Consider the following 15,128-nt stretch of genomic DNA (forward strand, 5'->3'; position numbering starts at 1 on the left):
ATGTATGTAAATAAAATGATGTATTATACATCATAAAAATATTGTACCTAACTTTTTGGCTATTTTTAACAATAAATGAACAATATTACTGCAATTAATATACATTTTATATTTAAAATACCATAGTTGAAAAAATAAATATCAAAAATATCATGATATTTTCAAAATAAATATCGGATATATTAATATACATATCGAATGATATATATCGGCGAACTTTGTGTAGTAGGTGTTTTCTGAGTAAAGCATGTTAGTTCGAGTAACTGTCTTGTCAAACAGAACATTTTGTACGAAGCAAAAACAAGTGTGTAATACAATTTACTGATTAATAATAAAAATATATTAGAAATGCATATCAGCAATATGTCAAGAAAACAAATAACAACCGAAACTGGGGTTGAAAATATGCTGCGTTATAAAATAAGACTACTAATATATCAAAGTTCAGAGTTTTTTGAAGCAAATACCACATTTACTTTTAACAATTCATAAAGAATGAATTCAATTCTTGGTGCATCAGCAGCAAAATATTCAATTACAGAATCAAAAAATGTGTTTCTCTATTTTAGAGCATTTAACTGTTCATATTCAATCAAAATCAGTCCAAGATTAGAAGTGGTCAAAAATACTGAAAATAGTTTATTGAGCTGAATCTTAGGGTTTTTCAATGTAAGTGAATTTTCAGTTCCCTTTTCCTACACCATGAGTTTTTTTTCATTTTCATTCTTAAAGTTTAAATCCTTTTGAGAAATTCCATAAGTTTTTTAATTGTTCCTACATGCATATGTATTGACGAAAAAATGTTCAGTTGATTTATATTAACTCTGAAAATTATGAACTTTTACTGGTAAATTTCCTGAAAATTCTACGTACCACACCAGAGAAACACACCCAAATTGAAGAAATTGAATCGATAGTTTTTAATTGGAAGGTGGTTGCACAAATGCTTACATTACAGGGTTCGCGTTTACGCGCTATAGCGGGTTTTTTACGCAAATTCGCGGGAAAGGGACGCAACTTCCGTGAAAATTCGGGTCCTAGGGACCCAGAACACCCAAAAGATAAAAACCAGAAAAAAAATTGTGGAAAATGCTGAAGATCTATCTAGTGAATGCTTTTAAGCTTCAATGACCAGGAGAATCAACAGAAAATGATTAAAATGACCCTATCTCTGTATCAGCTATTCAAACACACCCCTACTGTTGACCAGTCAATGGAATTTTAGTGATAAGACTGGGGCAGAGCTCAAGGAGCAAAATATTGCAAGTTCATAAATAGCCCATTGTACTGTATTCTAAGAATAAGTTCTCCCTCAACTTTTATCTTGGGGAAATTCTTGAAAACAACAATAAAGATCAAAAGTAAGAGTGGTTTCAATGCAATCTTCAGGATTGATACAGGACAACTGAGTAGTAAAAGCTTATCTATTTTGCATTCACCTAACCAGAATTACTTTTGAAAATTATTATCTTGCATCCTCAATAAAAGGATGGGTGAAAAAAAAATGGCGAACATTTTCCCGATCGTGCAAAACACAAAGTTCTGAACTTAACATTTTTCTTGTTAAATTACTTATGAATATGAATTTTATACAAAAGCACTTTAACCATGTTCATTTTCTAGTAATTCACCTATTTCTGAGGGGCTATTTTTATTTGGACTTGCAAAAGTCACGTATTAATCGATCGCGCCATTTTGAAAATTTTAAAAGTAGCACCAAAGCCAACACAGATATTTTAAAAGAGTCACAATGAAGTCAAATTTTCTAATTTAAGATTGCAAATGAGCAATTTTCATACTCATGTGAGAAAATGTTTCGTTTTTGCGATCGCGATTTTTGCGTTGTGTTAATTCGCTTGCGATTTTTTTCTATTTCTATGAAATTGCTATTGATAATTGATGGAGGGGGGGGGGGGGGGGCTAGTTGCTTTTTTTCACCTAGAAAAATGTTCATGAAAGCAAAGGGGGGGCTTTCTGCTTGATCAATCAAAGGCATTTATTTTTTATCTCATGGTAAAATCCAACTTTAAAGTAAATTTTGAGTTTACCTCATTGTAACTGACTAAATAATTTCTCAAATAACTAAATCTTGCAAGTGTATTATTTGAACATATGATAATCACAGAAAAAAAGGGCAAAATTAACCAATTTAGTTTATTTCATACCTTTTTCAAATAACTGTGTGGATAGTTTCTTTTCCCTAAGTATAAATAGTTGTATATTATTCAATTATGTGCTAAGATTTTCTGTTTAAAATTTAAGGGACTCATTTTTTCCGCCAAAGGACCCAAATCTATTTCATTAATGGGTCCTTGGGACCCAAGTTACGGATAGTTGAGCGCGAACACTGCATTACATTAAAATTTCATTTATTTTATTCCCTTTCAATTGCAAGAATCTTGTTAAGTAAACTTGCCAGACATCCCGGTTTTCAAACGAAATCCTGGTGTCCAGGCGGGTTTATTTCATGTCCCGGAAATAGATAAATGATTAAAAATGACCAAAAAGGTTTAAAAATAAACTATTTTGAAAGATTATTTCGGATAATTACTCTATCATTTGTAACATTGACTTGTAAAATAATTACCGGATTAGCTTGTGAGGATTTTTACAACAAGACAAACCAAAAAAGACTGTCTAAAAGAGGCCTATAAATTAAAAAGTATATCGAAATATTCTTAAATTTTTTATTCTTCAATCTAAGTTTTTTTCTAACTAAAATACACTGTCAAGAGTAAAATGTTCAAATTTTATCTGCTTACGTCATTTTTCATTATATTCCTGTTTTAGGTTCATAATTAGTAACCATTTATTCATAGCATTGAGCCAAAAACTAAGTATCCTATGAAACACCATAAAAAGCAGCCAAAGGGGTGTACCCTCGAATACTAACGATGCTGGGGGGGGGGGGGCATTCCAGTGTCCTGGTTGAACATTTGAGAAATCTGGCAAGTCTATTATTAAGCCTTTAAAACCATTTCAGTTTGTCGGCAAACAAACCCTAAGTTTTACACGTTGTTTACGTTTGAAAAGGAAAAATTTCCCTCATGCATTCTTTGGTGCCGAAAATTTGCAGCTAATTGAAAATGATTCCCAACTTTTGGAATCTCCGTCCAAATTTTATAATTGCTGAAATATAAGTATAACATATAAAGAAAAATTTACAAACCAAATTGAACATTCCAAAGTCTTTAACACAGCACGAACTGCATCATTTAATTTTTCCATTTTAGAATAACCCATCTAAAATATATAAGAAAGTATTTATTAGCAGGCATACAAGTATACACTTACTAATGAATGATTTTAACACTTACTCAATCAAAAAACAAAATTTATATAACAACATACATTTATCAACAAAAATTACTTTGTCATACATTTCAGTATTGGCATATTTGTTACAGCAACTGAAATAGCTCCGTTCAGAATTTAATTGTGAATGTTATGTAATTAGTATCATATCAAAACAATCATTAACTTCAAAACTTCAAAAAAAACATAAATTTGCCGCGCACCACTGAGTTGAGACGTGCAGAAGCCCAGAAGTGCGAAAACGCTCCGCAGAAAATAGAATAAAAAATGTATAATTTATTTCTGATATTAAAAGCATAATTAAAGAAAAGTAAATTTTTCTTCATATTCTAGTCATGAATTGAGTTTTTTTATCCAATTAGATTCATTTAACAGGCAAATAAATATTTCATCGTGAAAATAAAACATTTAACCTTTGTATCACAATTAAAAAATGCATAACACCTGCATTAGATTTGCAGTTATTTCTCTTATTATTATATTTAAAAATGTTTGTCAAAAATCTTGTGAAAAGAATTTAATCGATAATTTACAAGTACACACGCCATTTTGTGGCTGTGGTGCTGTTTTCAAAGAAATTAAAGTGCCGGCGAATTATTGTTATCTCGTGAGGTCAATTCATGTGAATTCATGCTGTTACAACTTATGCCAAGTTGATTGCTACTGTTACAGTTGTTAAAGTAGATGAGCGCAGCGTGCTTTACAACTCTGGACAAGATTTAGTTGGAATATTTACAGCAGATTCCAGGTTAGTCTTTTCCTGTTTTGCAAATGGCGGACGCCGACATTGATTTATATGCTGATGATATTGACCATGACTTTAATCAGGACGGAGATTATAATCATGATACTAATGTCGATCTTTATGATGATGTTATTACTGCTCCGTCAGATGAGCATCATAATGACGAAGGTAGACCTTCGTCAGCTGGTAGCTCATCCCCCCATCATTCTAGGCATGCAGGTAAACGCGTAGCTGTTTACGTTGGGAATTTGACCTGGTGGACTACTGATCAAGATCTGACTGATGCGATGCAAAGTCTCGGAGTTAATGACATCATAGAAGTAAAATTCTATGAAAATAGAGCTAATGGCCAGTCGAAAGGTTTCTGCGTTGTTGCTTTAGCGTCTGAGAATTCGCTTCGCATCGTTATGGAAAAGTTGCCTAAAAAGGAATTGCACGGTCAAAATCCTGCAGTTACTGCATGTACTCGTCAAAATTTAAACTATTTTGAGTTACAGTCAAGAAAAGGTGGTCATGGTGGTGGAAATCGTCATGATAACTCAAATGAGAGACGAAGTAGAGATCGTGATAGAGAAGGAGATCGAGACGGTAGACACTCCAGGTCGGATGGTCGATCCATGCAACAAGATCGGTCCAGAAATAGAAATAACTCTCAGCAGTCATATCAGCAACAACAAAGAATGGCTCCTGGTAATATGCATCCTCCGCCCCAAGGCCCTCCCCCACCTCAGTATCAACCGGGTCGCACTCCATGGATTTCTGCTCCTCCTCCACAAATACCCAACATGCCCCCGCCACCTACAAGGCCAGGTGGTCCTCCTCATGCTGGTGCACCTCCACCGCCTCCTGGAATTCAAGCTCCACCACCGGTTAGACCGGGACCTCCTCCTCCCAATAACATGAGATTGCCACCACCAAGAGGTCCCCTTCCCCCAATGGGCCCTAGGAGTGTACCACCACCAGACACACGTGGACCACCTCCTACCAGTGAATGGGATCGTCATCTGTCACAGCCACCACCCCAACATGTTGCTATGCCTCCACAGCCAGTGGGACCACCAAATAGACCCCCACCTCCTGTCCCAACACCTGGAGCAGGGATGCCACCACAAATACCACCACCTGCTCCTCCAATACCAAGCCCTCACATTAATCCTGCATTTTTCCATCAACAAGGAGTTCCGCCAGGGCTTGCTCCAACTTCGCAATCCGCAGAAATGTACAGTCGGCCACCACCCGTGCAGTTTTCAGATTACCGACCTGTAAATGATAGAGGTCCCGAATCCGCGCCTCCATCAGTATCGGATACAGAATTTGAAGAGATAATGGGGCGAAATAGAACTGTGTCTAGTAGCGCCATTGGTAGAGCTGTGGCGGATGCTAGTGCCGGAGATTATGCCAGTGCGATTGAAACTTTAGTTACCGCAATTTCTTTGATTAAGCAGTCAAAGGTCGCAAACGATGAGAGATGTAAAATCCTGATCAGCTCGTTGCAAGATACGTTGCACGGAATTGAATCCAAGTCGTATGGATCAAGAAGCAAAGAAAGAGCCCGCTCTCGTGAACGTGAAAGATCCAGAGAGAGGTCTTCCCGCAGAGAAAAGTCCAGTAGACGAGATCGATCTCGCAGCCGTGATCGAGAATACAGAGATAGAAGTCGTGAACGAGATCGATATCATGATGATCGCTATCGTGACAAAGATAGAGACCATGATAGAGATCGCCGAAGCAGTCGACATTAAATGTAATTTGTTTTCTTTACTTCTCTCATACCTGATTTTGCATAAACTATTTCAACCTTAATTTTGAATGTTATAATTTTGATCATATAGAAAACTTTGTAGTTGCTACTATTCATGTTAGATTTATCATTCAGTGGTGTAATCATTCCATTTATTTGGTGAGATTTCTTGTATAAGTTTTGAATCGAAATAAAATGTAAACATCAGGTTGATTGTAATTTCTTTGTACTTTTTTAAGATTCATTATTGTAAAAACTCATAATGAAAGCATGTTATGAATGTTAATTGTTTTTATGGCTCAGTGCTAAAACATGTATTATTCCAAAAACTTATTTTGTTGTCCATTTTACTCTTAATTGCTTGTCAGGTTAAGTTAACAAGCATTTACGACTCATAAATTCATATGAAGTTAATATAATTTTGGATAGGAATTTCTTCATGCTTTAAATTTTCATTATTTTTGACTTATTTTATTTGGATTTGTTAATACTAATTTTTCAGTATTCTTCCAAATAAAAATTAAAGATGTAAAGAATCAGACGGTGACTTTTTTAGTCGATATGAAGTAACAACAGTGCTCTTTCGCTTGTTAAAATCAAAATGACTTGTAATGCCAATTAAAATGTTAAGCATTTCAGTTCTCTGGATGAGGAGAATAGCCTCTATTTGTATAAAGATCCCGAGGATTCAACTCGTCAAGTAGGAAGCATCTCAAGAGCTGGAGAATTTACCAAGGTTTAACTTGTGTTACTTTTATGTATTTTAAATTTTATTGAAATTTTATCTTGCACTATATGTATCTTTCAAAATTTGTTTTTCATTTAAAATGAAACAGTTGAAATAGTTAATTATGGCACTTAAAAACCTTTCTTGAAGTAGAAATCTAAGAGAAAAAAAAGTTGTACTTTGGTTTAGGATGTTTCCTTGCAAACAGCAGATAAATAGTTGAGTTTTAATGTTTCAAAATTATCTAAAGACATCTAAATGGTTTAATCTATGGGCATAATTTTTGTTGCAGTTATGTATGTTGTAAAACTTAAATTTGTTTTATTATATTTTCCCCCCTGTCAAGTTAGAGAACTTTTTTCTTACAGGGATTCAATATGACTGTTTATTGAATTTTTTTAATTTAAAGTTAATTATTCTAATTCAATGAGTTGCAAAAGTTACAACCATTTATGTCTTTTTATTATCTTTCCAAAATATGAGTACAGATTCTCTCTGATTTATCTCTGTTTCAAACTTGAGTATTCTCTTTTCAAAAAAAAAAGCAAGCCTGCGAAGTCAGAGAAAAAATGTTCAACCCAACTCCTTTACCTCAAAATCAGTTTGGCTCCCAAATCGCTGGCAGGATTGTGGACTTTTGGGGAAAATGTCTGGTTCAGAATCTTAAAATTTTAAACCTTTGACTGCAACTCCTTTATCGCAAAGTCAGTCCAACTCCGCAGCTCTGAAAAATAGATGACTGCTGATTTATTGTATCTGTATCAAGGGTGGGATTCGATTGTAAATTATTTAATAAGAAAAAACCTGCGCAATTAATAAATAAGAATCGTAATTTGTAGCTCAATTTTCCTTAAAACATTTTCAATTCTAAATTGTAATACTTCTATCTAATGAGCATTGTGGTAGAGGGAAAAAAATATTGGGAAAATAATGAACATAATGAATTTTAATCCTTATTTTATTTATGCTGTCAAACCTTGATATCTCGAACCTCCTTATCTCAAAACCCTTGATGTCTCGAAAAAAAAAAATCCCATGCATTTTCTGTAAAAACCCCTTGTATTTTCCATAATTATCTCGAAATTTACTTTTGGAAGCCTTTGGTATGTTGAAATTTTTGCACAGAAGCAAATTTCAATTGTTGTTTTTCTTTGGCAATTTTTGTAGCAAAACCCATAAAACCAGTTCCAGGGACAATTGCTTGTCGTTTTTCATCTCTTTTCTTAAAAATTTTGTGAATGGGAATCGGAACAAGATAATAGGGGATTGTTGGTATGACGTGGTGTTTGAGTAAAGGGGTTGATTTTTGGTCCGTCAGTTTTCAAGCGAAAACGGAAAATGTGTTCCTCATTTTCATTATTCTGATTTTTTAATTCCTACAAAATGGCTGCTGAAAACTTTTTGAATGTGAGGAGCTACCGGTTAAGGTTAAATTTTTTGGTGAAAAAACCAAGTTGAAATTGTTCATTCCAAAATCTCATCCTGTGCACTTTCGACAATTATAAAATTTCAAATATAGGAAAATATTGAATATTGCTTTATTGATTGTAAATCAAAGTTGTCCCATATTACATATATAAATGCATATAGCGTACGTGTGTATTTGTGAGAGTTACTAGTGTTAATTTTTTCAAACCTTGATAACTCGATATCTCGAATTTTTCCTCCGTCCCGAGAGATTCGAGATATCGAGGTTGTACTGTGTATAAAAAGTGACCAATTATTTTTCTTAACTTTTGAAACCACAGAATTATCTTTCTTCTGTATTTTTCCCCCACTTGTATTTTATGTTAATAACTTTGACATGACACATGCTTTAAAAAAACTGTGATGAATATTTTGTAAGTTGTTGCGCATCTTGTTGATTAGAATCCCCTACCTACATGTGTCAAAGAAAATCGATGTGCACCTTTTGACATGTATACAATACTTAACTGTGGAAAAGAGTCCTATTTTATCGATGTTTTATCTCTTTTTAGTCTAGTTTTCAAACTGATTGAAATTGAAATCACTTAATAAATTTCTTTTCTTCTGCTAATTATGTTATTCAACTCTTCTAATGTATTGTGGACAAGTGAATGTGATGAAGCTTAAAGAAATCTTAATATCATGTGTTTCAAAGTGAGGTAAGGTCTTAATTTATTATACAAATCTGATGCAGTTTATTTTGCTTTCATAAAATGCATGGGCACTGTAATTGTTTTCCTTTTCTGTGGCAGATTTACCATTACGAGGGGCCCCTAAAGTTATTCAAAAATACACATGATAAATATTTTGTATAATTCTGTGATAAATGAAGGGCTCCCAAAAATGAATTACAGCAAGCCCCCAAAACCGTAAATCTGCCACCGTTCCTTTTGTTCAAAATTATATCATCAAATCTTAATTTGCATGTAATGTTAATTTATCCATTACAATACCCATGCTACTTATTGTTATATTATCAAGTATAGATGTTATAAACAAAAATTGCAGAAAATGTCCTAGATTGATTTAATCTACAATTATGGAATAACTTGGTGGTATCCAAGTACTAATACCTGTATTCACCTACGATTCGACCCTCAGTCACACGACAAACCACTGGTCATTCAACCAATAAGAATACTTCAATCTGCGTTTCAGGTGTCTGACTGAGAGGCAAGTCGAGTGAATGCGGATGTTAGTGACTTATGGGTGCAAAACTAGAACTAATATAGCTCACAAAATATCCATCATTGTAGAATTATCTCCAATATTTGTATTTCAAATGCATATTGCATGCTTAGCTAATATTTCTTGCTTGAGTTTTCTAAAATATGAAGTAACCTAGGATAGATTTTGTTTCCAACTTGCTCCAGGGAAATCTTAGTGTAAGATATTCAATTTGCAAAAACTGTACTTGATTACTTTGTATGTTTCTTATTTCTTCATTCTTTAAATTTAATGTCTTGTGCAAGTGTTCTTTTGAAATCTTCTGTCATCCACATTTTTCTTATTAAAGCATCTGTTATAACTAAATTGTGATAGTTAAAAGGCATAAAAGCAGTATGCATGCATACACTGTTCGTAATGCTTGCCTTGTAAGCTGTGTATTAATGTTTTAGTCAAACAATCTTGTAATACATTTTTAGGTTCAGAATGAAATGTAAATACATATTGCACACAGTTTGTAAAATTTTGTACTTAATCCTTTAAAAAAAAGTTACGCTGAGTTGGTTGTTTGCTTGACAAAGAGTAAGTACAATTTTAAACTGCCTCAGCCTCATGTAAAATTAAGAAATCACTAAATCAAGAAATTGAGTTGCAATTTTAAATTTTTTTTTTTTTTAAACTGTCTTATTTAACTATTACGCAATATTGACTTTACTCTGAATTTGGTGCCGGGTAAAATATCTCAGATATGTGATTTTTCAGTGTTTTTACTGGATTCAGTATTTTTTGAAAAAGCAAAATATTGTAGGCAGAAAAAAGAAGGGGCATTGAAGTTAAATTCAACATGTTCCAGTTAATTTCATGCATTCAATTAAATTAGTCTTCTATATAGATACAAAAATACTTGGGAGAGCTTTCAGTTGTAGTAATATATACTAACATTGTTGTGTCAGCTCAGATAGCCTTGTAATTTCAGTATTTTTCATCTAGTTTGAGTCACATGTCTGAATCTAAAGGTTCTAATTTTTCTGAAATTACTTGCTTTCATGCATTTTTAATACACTTATTCTACTATTTGGCTGGATTTTACTCATGTTAGTAATTCTCGGTTTACAGGGCTGCCCCTCCCCCTGCCTTAAGGGCGAAGGCACATCCCCCTAAATGTCACAAAGACCCCTCCCCTAAAAAAGTAAAAAATACCCCATAAAACAACCCCCTTCCCCCTAAAAATTTCAATGCCACAGCCTGCGCCGTGACCCACCCTCCAGGTGGGCCCCCCTACTATTTGATAAAATTATAGTTTTAATTTCTTTTATTAATTGTTAAAACTAGTTTGAAATCTTTAAAAGAAGCAAAACTCTGGTACACACTCAATCAGCAATTTATCAACAATTTTCACTTTTAGAATTATAATTTCTACTTTTATTAGCTTCAATTTGTGATAAGAGCACTCTGCTGCTTTCTGTAGAAAAACTTTTAAACGTAATTTTTAAGTCTTTAGCCTTTTTTTTTTCTTTAAAAAAAATGTACTTGAAATATTTTATAAATTATCTTTAAATTAAAAATTTGGTTCAAAAAACTGAAACCATATAAAATGAGAATAAATTTTAGATGCATATATTTTTGAAAGAAGTTGTTTGCTTAATGCTAAAGTGTGTGTGTTTTTCTTTTCCCCTGAAAAAAAAAGTTCATATTGATTGCATTATTCTTTTAAAAATGTTTTATGTTGTAAATTTTTCTGAATACAATTGACAATTTATTTTGTCAATTCATGCAAGAAAAGGTGAATATTCATGTTTTCATTCACTAACAATATTTTATTAATTTCCTGAGACATTTAAAAATAACTTTCTGTAACTCTTTGACTTTTTGATCCTGAGCCGTACAATTGTCTCATCAATTTTGCTCTTCAAGTTAAGAGGTTGGTAAAATTTGTCTCTGTAAATTTTATCAGTATAAGCATTCAGCAATGAAACCATAAAAGAGCAGATAGATGAAAAGAGAAATGTTGCATTGCATGTACAGAAATTTGATTTATTATTTATTCTTGTTTTTTTGTGATTTTTTTTTTTTTTTTTTAAGAGTACATTTTCCATAAAGTGAATGATCTAAAAAGCAGCTTTTTCTTATTTCATCTGGTAACAAAATGTGACAAAATTATTCAATACATCATTTTTTATGCTTATTCTTTTCATGATCATTAACTATTAGTGACAGGTTATTACATCAACATTTTACATTGTAAATGAACTTAGTTTAATTACTAAAATCATAATTTTGTTTAAAAATGTACCTTAAGTAACACACTTTCCTTTTTTTTCTATTTAAAAAATAAAAACTGGTGATGAATGCAAGCAATCAAGTTAAAAAAATTTAAGTTTAAAAAAAAAAAAAAAATCTTACTTTTTGTTTTTTTTTCTGAAGGTAAAGTCTTTGTCCTTTCTGTATTCACAGAAATACTGTTAGCTTTGCATTTTTTGAAAAGCTTTTTCACAAAATTTGAGTTAGCAAAGTATGAATTTCTTACTTTAAAATCAACAGGTTTACTTTAATGACATTCCTTTTAATGCATTGAAAGCATTTTTCTTTATTTTAATGCCACAAAATAGTTACAAGAAGAGTTACAAGAATAGAATTTATATTCATTTTCATCAAATTCCTTGTGAATCAGCCATTCAAGTAATGTTTTACAATGTGCTATTGACAATAACTTGTTTCATTTACTTTTATTTATTTTCTTTATTGAATTACCATGTCGTAGATTTGTTTCGTTATTATTTGGTAATATTGCATCTTAACTTTGTATTGGTAATTTTTCTTTTTAATAATATTCATTACTGAAAAATGAGAGATTTTTGTATTAAAATTTGTAGTATAGCCAAAATATCTGTGTAACAAACAGCAGAAGATCTTTAAAACTCGAATCTATAAAAGTTAATAGAGAAAATGCGCAACTTCTCTGAAGTTGTGAGTTAATTTTGGAGTTGGAAAATTCCTTCATTCTGCTTTACAAAAATAATTCTCTGTCTAATTAAGACAATATTTCATCTTTTCTCCTTAATTCAAATTAAGGAAAATTTGTCACACTAATTTCAATGTAAGTTATTGGAACATACTAAGAGTTTTACACTATTAGATGTTCCCAAGTTGCCAGATATTTTACAATAAAATAACTGAAAAATTATGTGATGTGATAAGAAAAAAATAAGCTATGAAAGATTAGAATTGTTTTTTATAGCTTAGAGTGAATATTTTTATATGGAAAGGAATATTGTTAAGTTTCAATGTAACCATAGTTGTTTCAAAATTATTCTAATATATACTCATATTGATAGTATATTCGAATTACCATCAACCATGCTTACAGGGTGAGTGAAATTACCTGTAAAATGCAAAACCTCTTATGTCAGGATGTGCATTAAAAAGATTTTCTACTGTAGCATAAGGTCACTCAGATCAAATTTTATTGTTATTGAAAAAGAAGAAAAGTTACCAAATGCCAAGTTTCTTACAATTATATGTTGTAGTTTGTTAAGTTTTAAAATGTGAAATGCATTGTAACAAGGTAAGGTAACCGGTAAATTGCAAAAAAAGAATGGGAAAAAATCAGTACAAGCAAATACCTAACAGCTAATTACTGTATTCATAGACTAGTTTCACCCTTATTAGGGATTATCAGTCAAGAATAACCATAAGAGAGCTAAAGTTAGCAAATATCTCATAGAAGCTGAAATTATCTTCACACTGGTAGCTAGATTTAACTTAAACACACCAGTGTGAAGGTAATCTCAATTTCTATGAGAGGACCTCCTGTTCTGTTTTGGCTATTCCAGATTAGTCTGTGCATGCTGTAATGAGCTGTCTGTTATTTATTTGCTTGTAGTTCTGTCTAAGCTCCAGCTGAGGGGCTTTAACTTACAAGTTTAAATAATGCAGTTATTTTTTTCTATTGTACTTTGATGTGCGAACTCTTGAGTGATATGAATTAAAATATTTAGTTTCTTATAACTTTATCTAATTTTAATTTAATTTATCTTCTACGACTAGAACCTAGATCCTTGTAAAGATATAAAAACTTAATCTTTTAAAATTTGATTTTAATATTATAGTTTATATCCACTTTTATGTTTAGTTTTTTTTTTTTTTTTCTCTTTTGGTGAGCAAATGTAGTGAAAGCATTCTTTCCTCCTTGTCTTTAAGTACTTGTTCGTAATTGTATGAATTTTTCTTCATCTTTTTTATATATTTTTTTTTACTAATGGAGTATTTTTCAACATGAAAGTTGTTTTATTTTATCCTAGTTGAAGGGGAAATAATAAGAAATCAAAAAAGTAAAGTATTCATTAAAATGAAAACCAGAATGAGATTGGAAAAAAACAGTTTTAAAAGACATGATTAAAAAGTGATTCTAAAATTTATTATGCTTCAAGTATTTGAATTTTATCATCAAGTTGCATATTTTGAATATTCAATTTAACTAATGCTAAAAATGTATATCCCAATATGCTTATAAATTTGTTTCAAGTTTGACAGTACATGGAGAAAACATGGTGAACTGAAATGTTTCATTATATTTTTACATCATAGTACCGAATAGTTTTCGATGAAATTGTGTATAAGTTTATAAATAAACAAAATTTTATTAGATGAAGATTCTACACATACCAGTCTTAACATAAACCAACTGCTCAACCTGTTCAACCACCTAAATTAATAAAATCTCTCTGGGTTTTAAAGTTATATAACTAGAAATTAAACAGAATAATTTAAAATTCTGATCTATGATTGAATTTTTGATACATTATGTAGAATGCATTATATTATACTCAGTTTTTATTTATGTAGAATCATACTATTTGTTTCCGCTTATATATAAATAAGATTTCAAATAATTTTTTTGTAGTTGTAAAACAAGCTTATGTGTGCTATTGTGATGATGTAACTTTATTTTGCTTCATGGTTGTGGATAGTCAATTTAATAATTCTATTTGTATTTTCTAAACAGTATGAAAAAATAGATATTCTAAATTTCATTTACGATGATGTGTTTGCCTTTATCTTTTAATATTGTAAAATGAATTCAACCCTTGTTCGAGTTCTACGGGCATTTATTACTTATTAAATGCTTTGTTAATTGAAAAAAGAAATAATGAACATGTTTTCTTGTTTTTAATATTTTTGAAACTAAAAAAATTTACCTTGTTTTAGGTGATATGAATGCTGCTGAAGAAATTGTTCACCTTGAAAAGATTTTCAAATAAAAGTTTTATGGCTTTTATCTCAAGTCTGCCTAAACGTTTAGGCAGTATTGAAGGTTATGGTAGTAAAAGGAATGAAATTATTTATCATCCCCCAAAATCTGAGCATGCAGAAGGATCTGTTATATTCTTCGGTGGAGATGTTCAGGTTTGTATTACATTATTTCTGTAAAATTTCCAATATACAGGGTTCGTACGGGTCATGGAAATCCTGGAAAGTCATGGAAAAAAAATTACAAAATTTCAGACCTGGAAAAGTCATGGAAAATTGAAATTTTCATTGAAAGTCATGGAAATTTATTTCAAGTCATGGAAAAATGTCCTGGACAAAGAGAAAGGAACAGTAGCTAAAGAAGCATTTGAAATCTTAAGTGATTTAACAGTATAGCATATAAAAGCTATTAAAAGTGGAAAATTAAACGTTCCAAAAATCAAATCTGAATTTTGAAATCCCTTTACATCCACTTCTGTAGCAGTTGTTTGCCATTTTTTGCGATGTGATTTTACTGCCTGGACATCACTTATTTTGAATTTTCTGTTATTTTCAATACTTCTTATGTTTCATATTCTGTAGTAGCAAAATTTCACATTCTTAGTTTTGCCATGCCCACTCAAAAAAAAAAAAAAAGCAATTCAATTGCATGCAAGTTCGATTTCATCACTCGTAAGGACTTTATTATTAAATTTATCAGAGTTTATCTTAATTTG

The 15,128-nt window shown here is 31.5% G+C and overlaps 1 protein-coding gene across 1 annotated transcript; it reads left to right on the top strand.

Annotated features, from left to right (window-relative positions):
• The first annotated feature begins 3,867 nt into the window (after positions 1-3,867).
• Positions 3,868-14,562, top strand: LOC129225273 (cleavage and polyadenylation specificity factor subunit 6-like). Its single transcript, XM_054859857.1, has 2 exons — positions 3,868-5,804; positions 14,371-14,562. Exon 1 carries the CDS (start codon positions 4,087-4,089, stop codon positions 5,800-5,802), a length of 1,716 nt encoding a protein of 571 aa, XP_054715832.1. The 5' UTR covers positions 3,868-4,086; the 3' UTR covers positions 5,803-5,804; positions 14,371-14,562.
• The last annotated feature ends 566 nt before the right edge of the window (positions 14,563-15,128 follow it).

Source organism: Uloborus diversus, chromosome 6 (assembly GCF_026930045.1).
Source record: "Uloborus diversus isolate 005 chromosome 6, Udiv.v.3.1, whole genome shotgun sequence".
NCBI classification, from domain to species: domain Eukaryota; kingdom Metazoa; phylum Arthropoda; class Arachnida; order Araneae; family Uloboridae; genus Uloborus; species Uloborus diversus.

What these genes read in the sequence shown, in the direction of transcription:
- LOC129225273 (XM_054859857.1), top strand. Translation starts at nt 4,087, where the DNA reads ATGGCGGACGCCGACATTGATTTATATGCTGATGATATTGACCATGAC.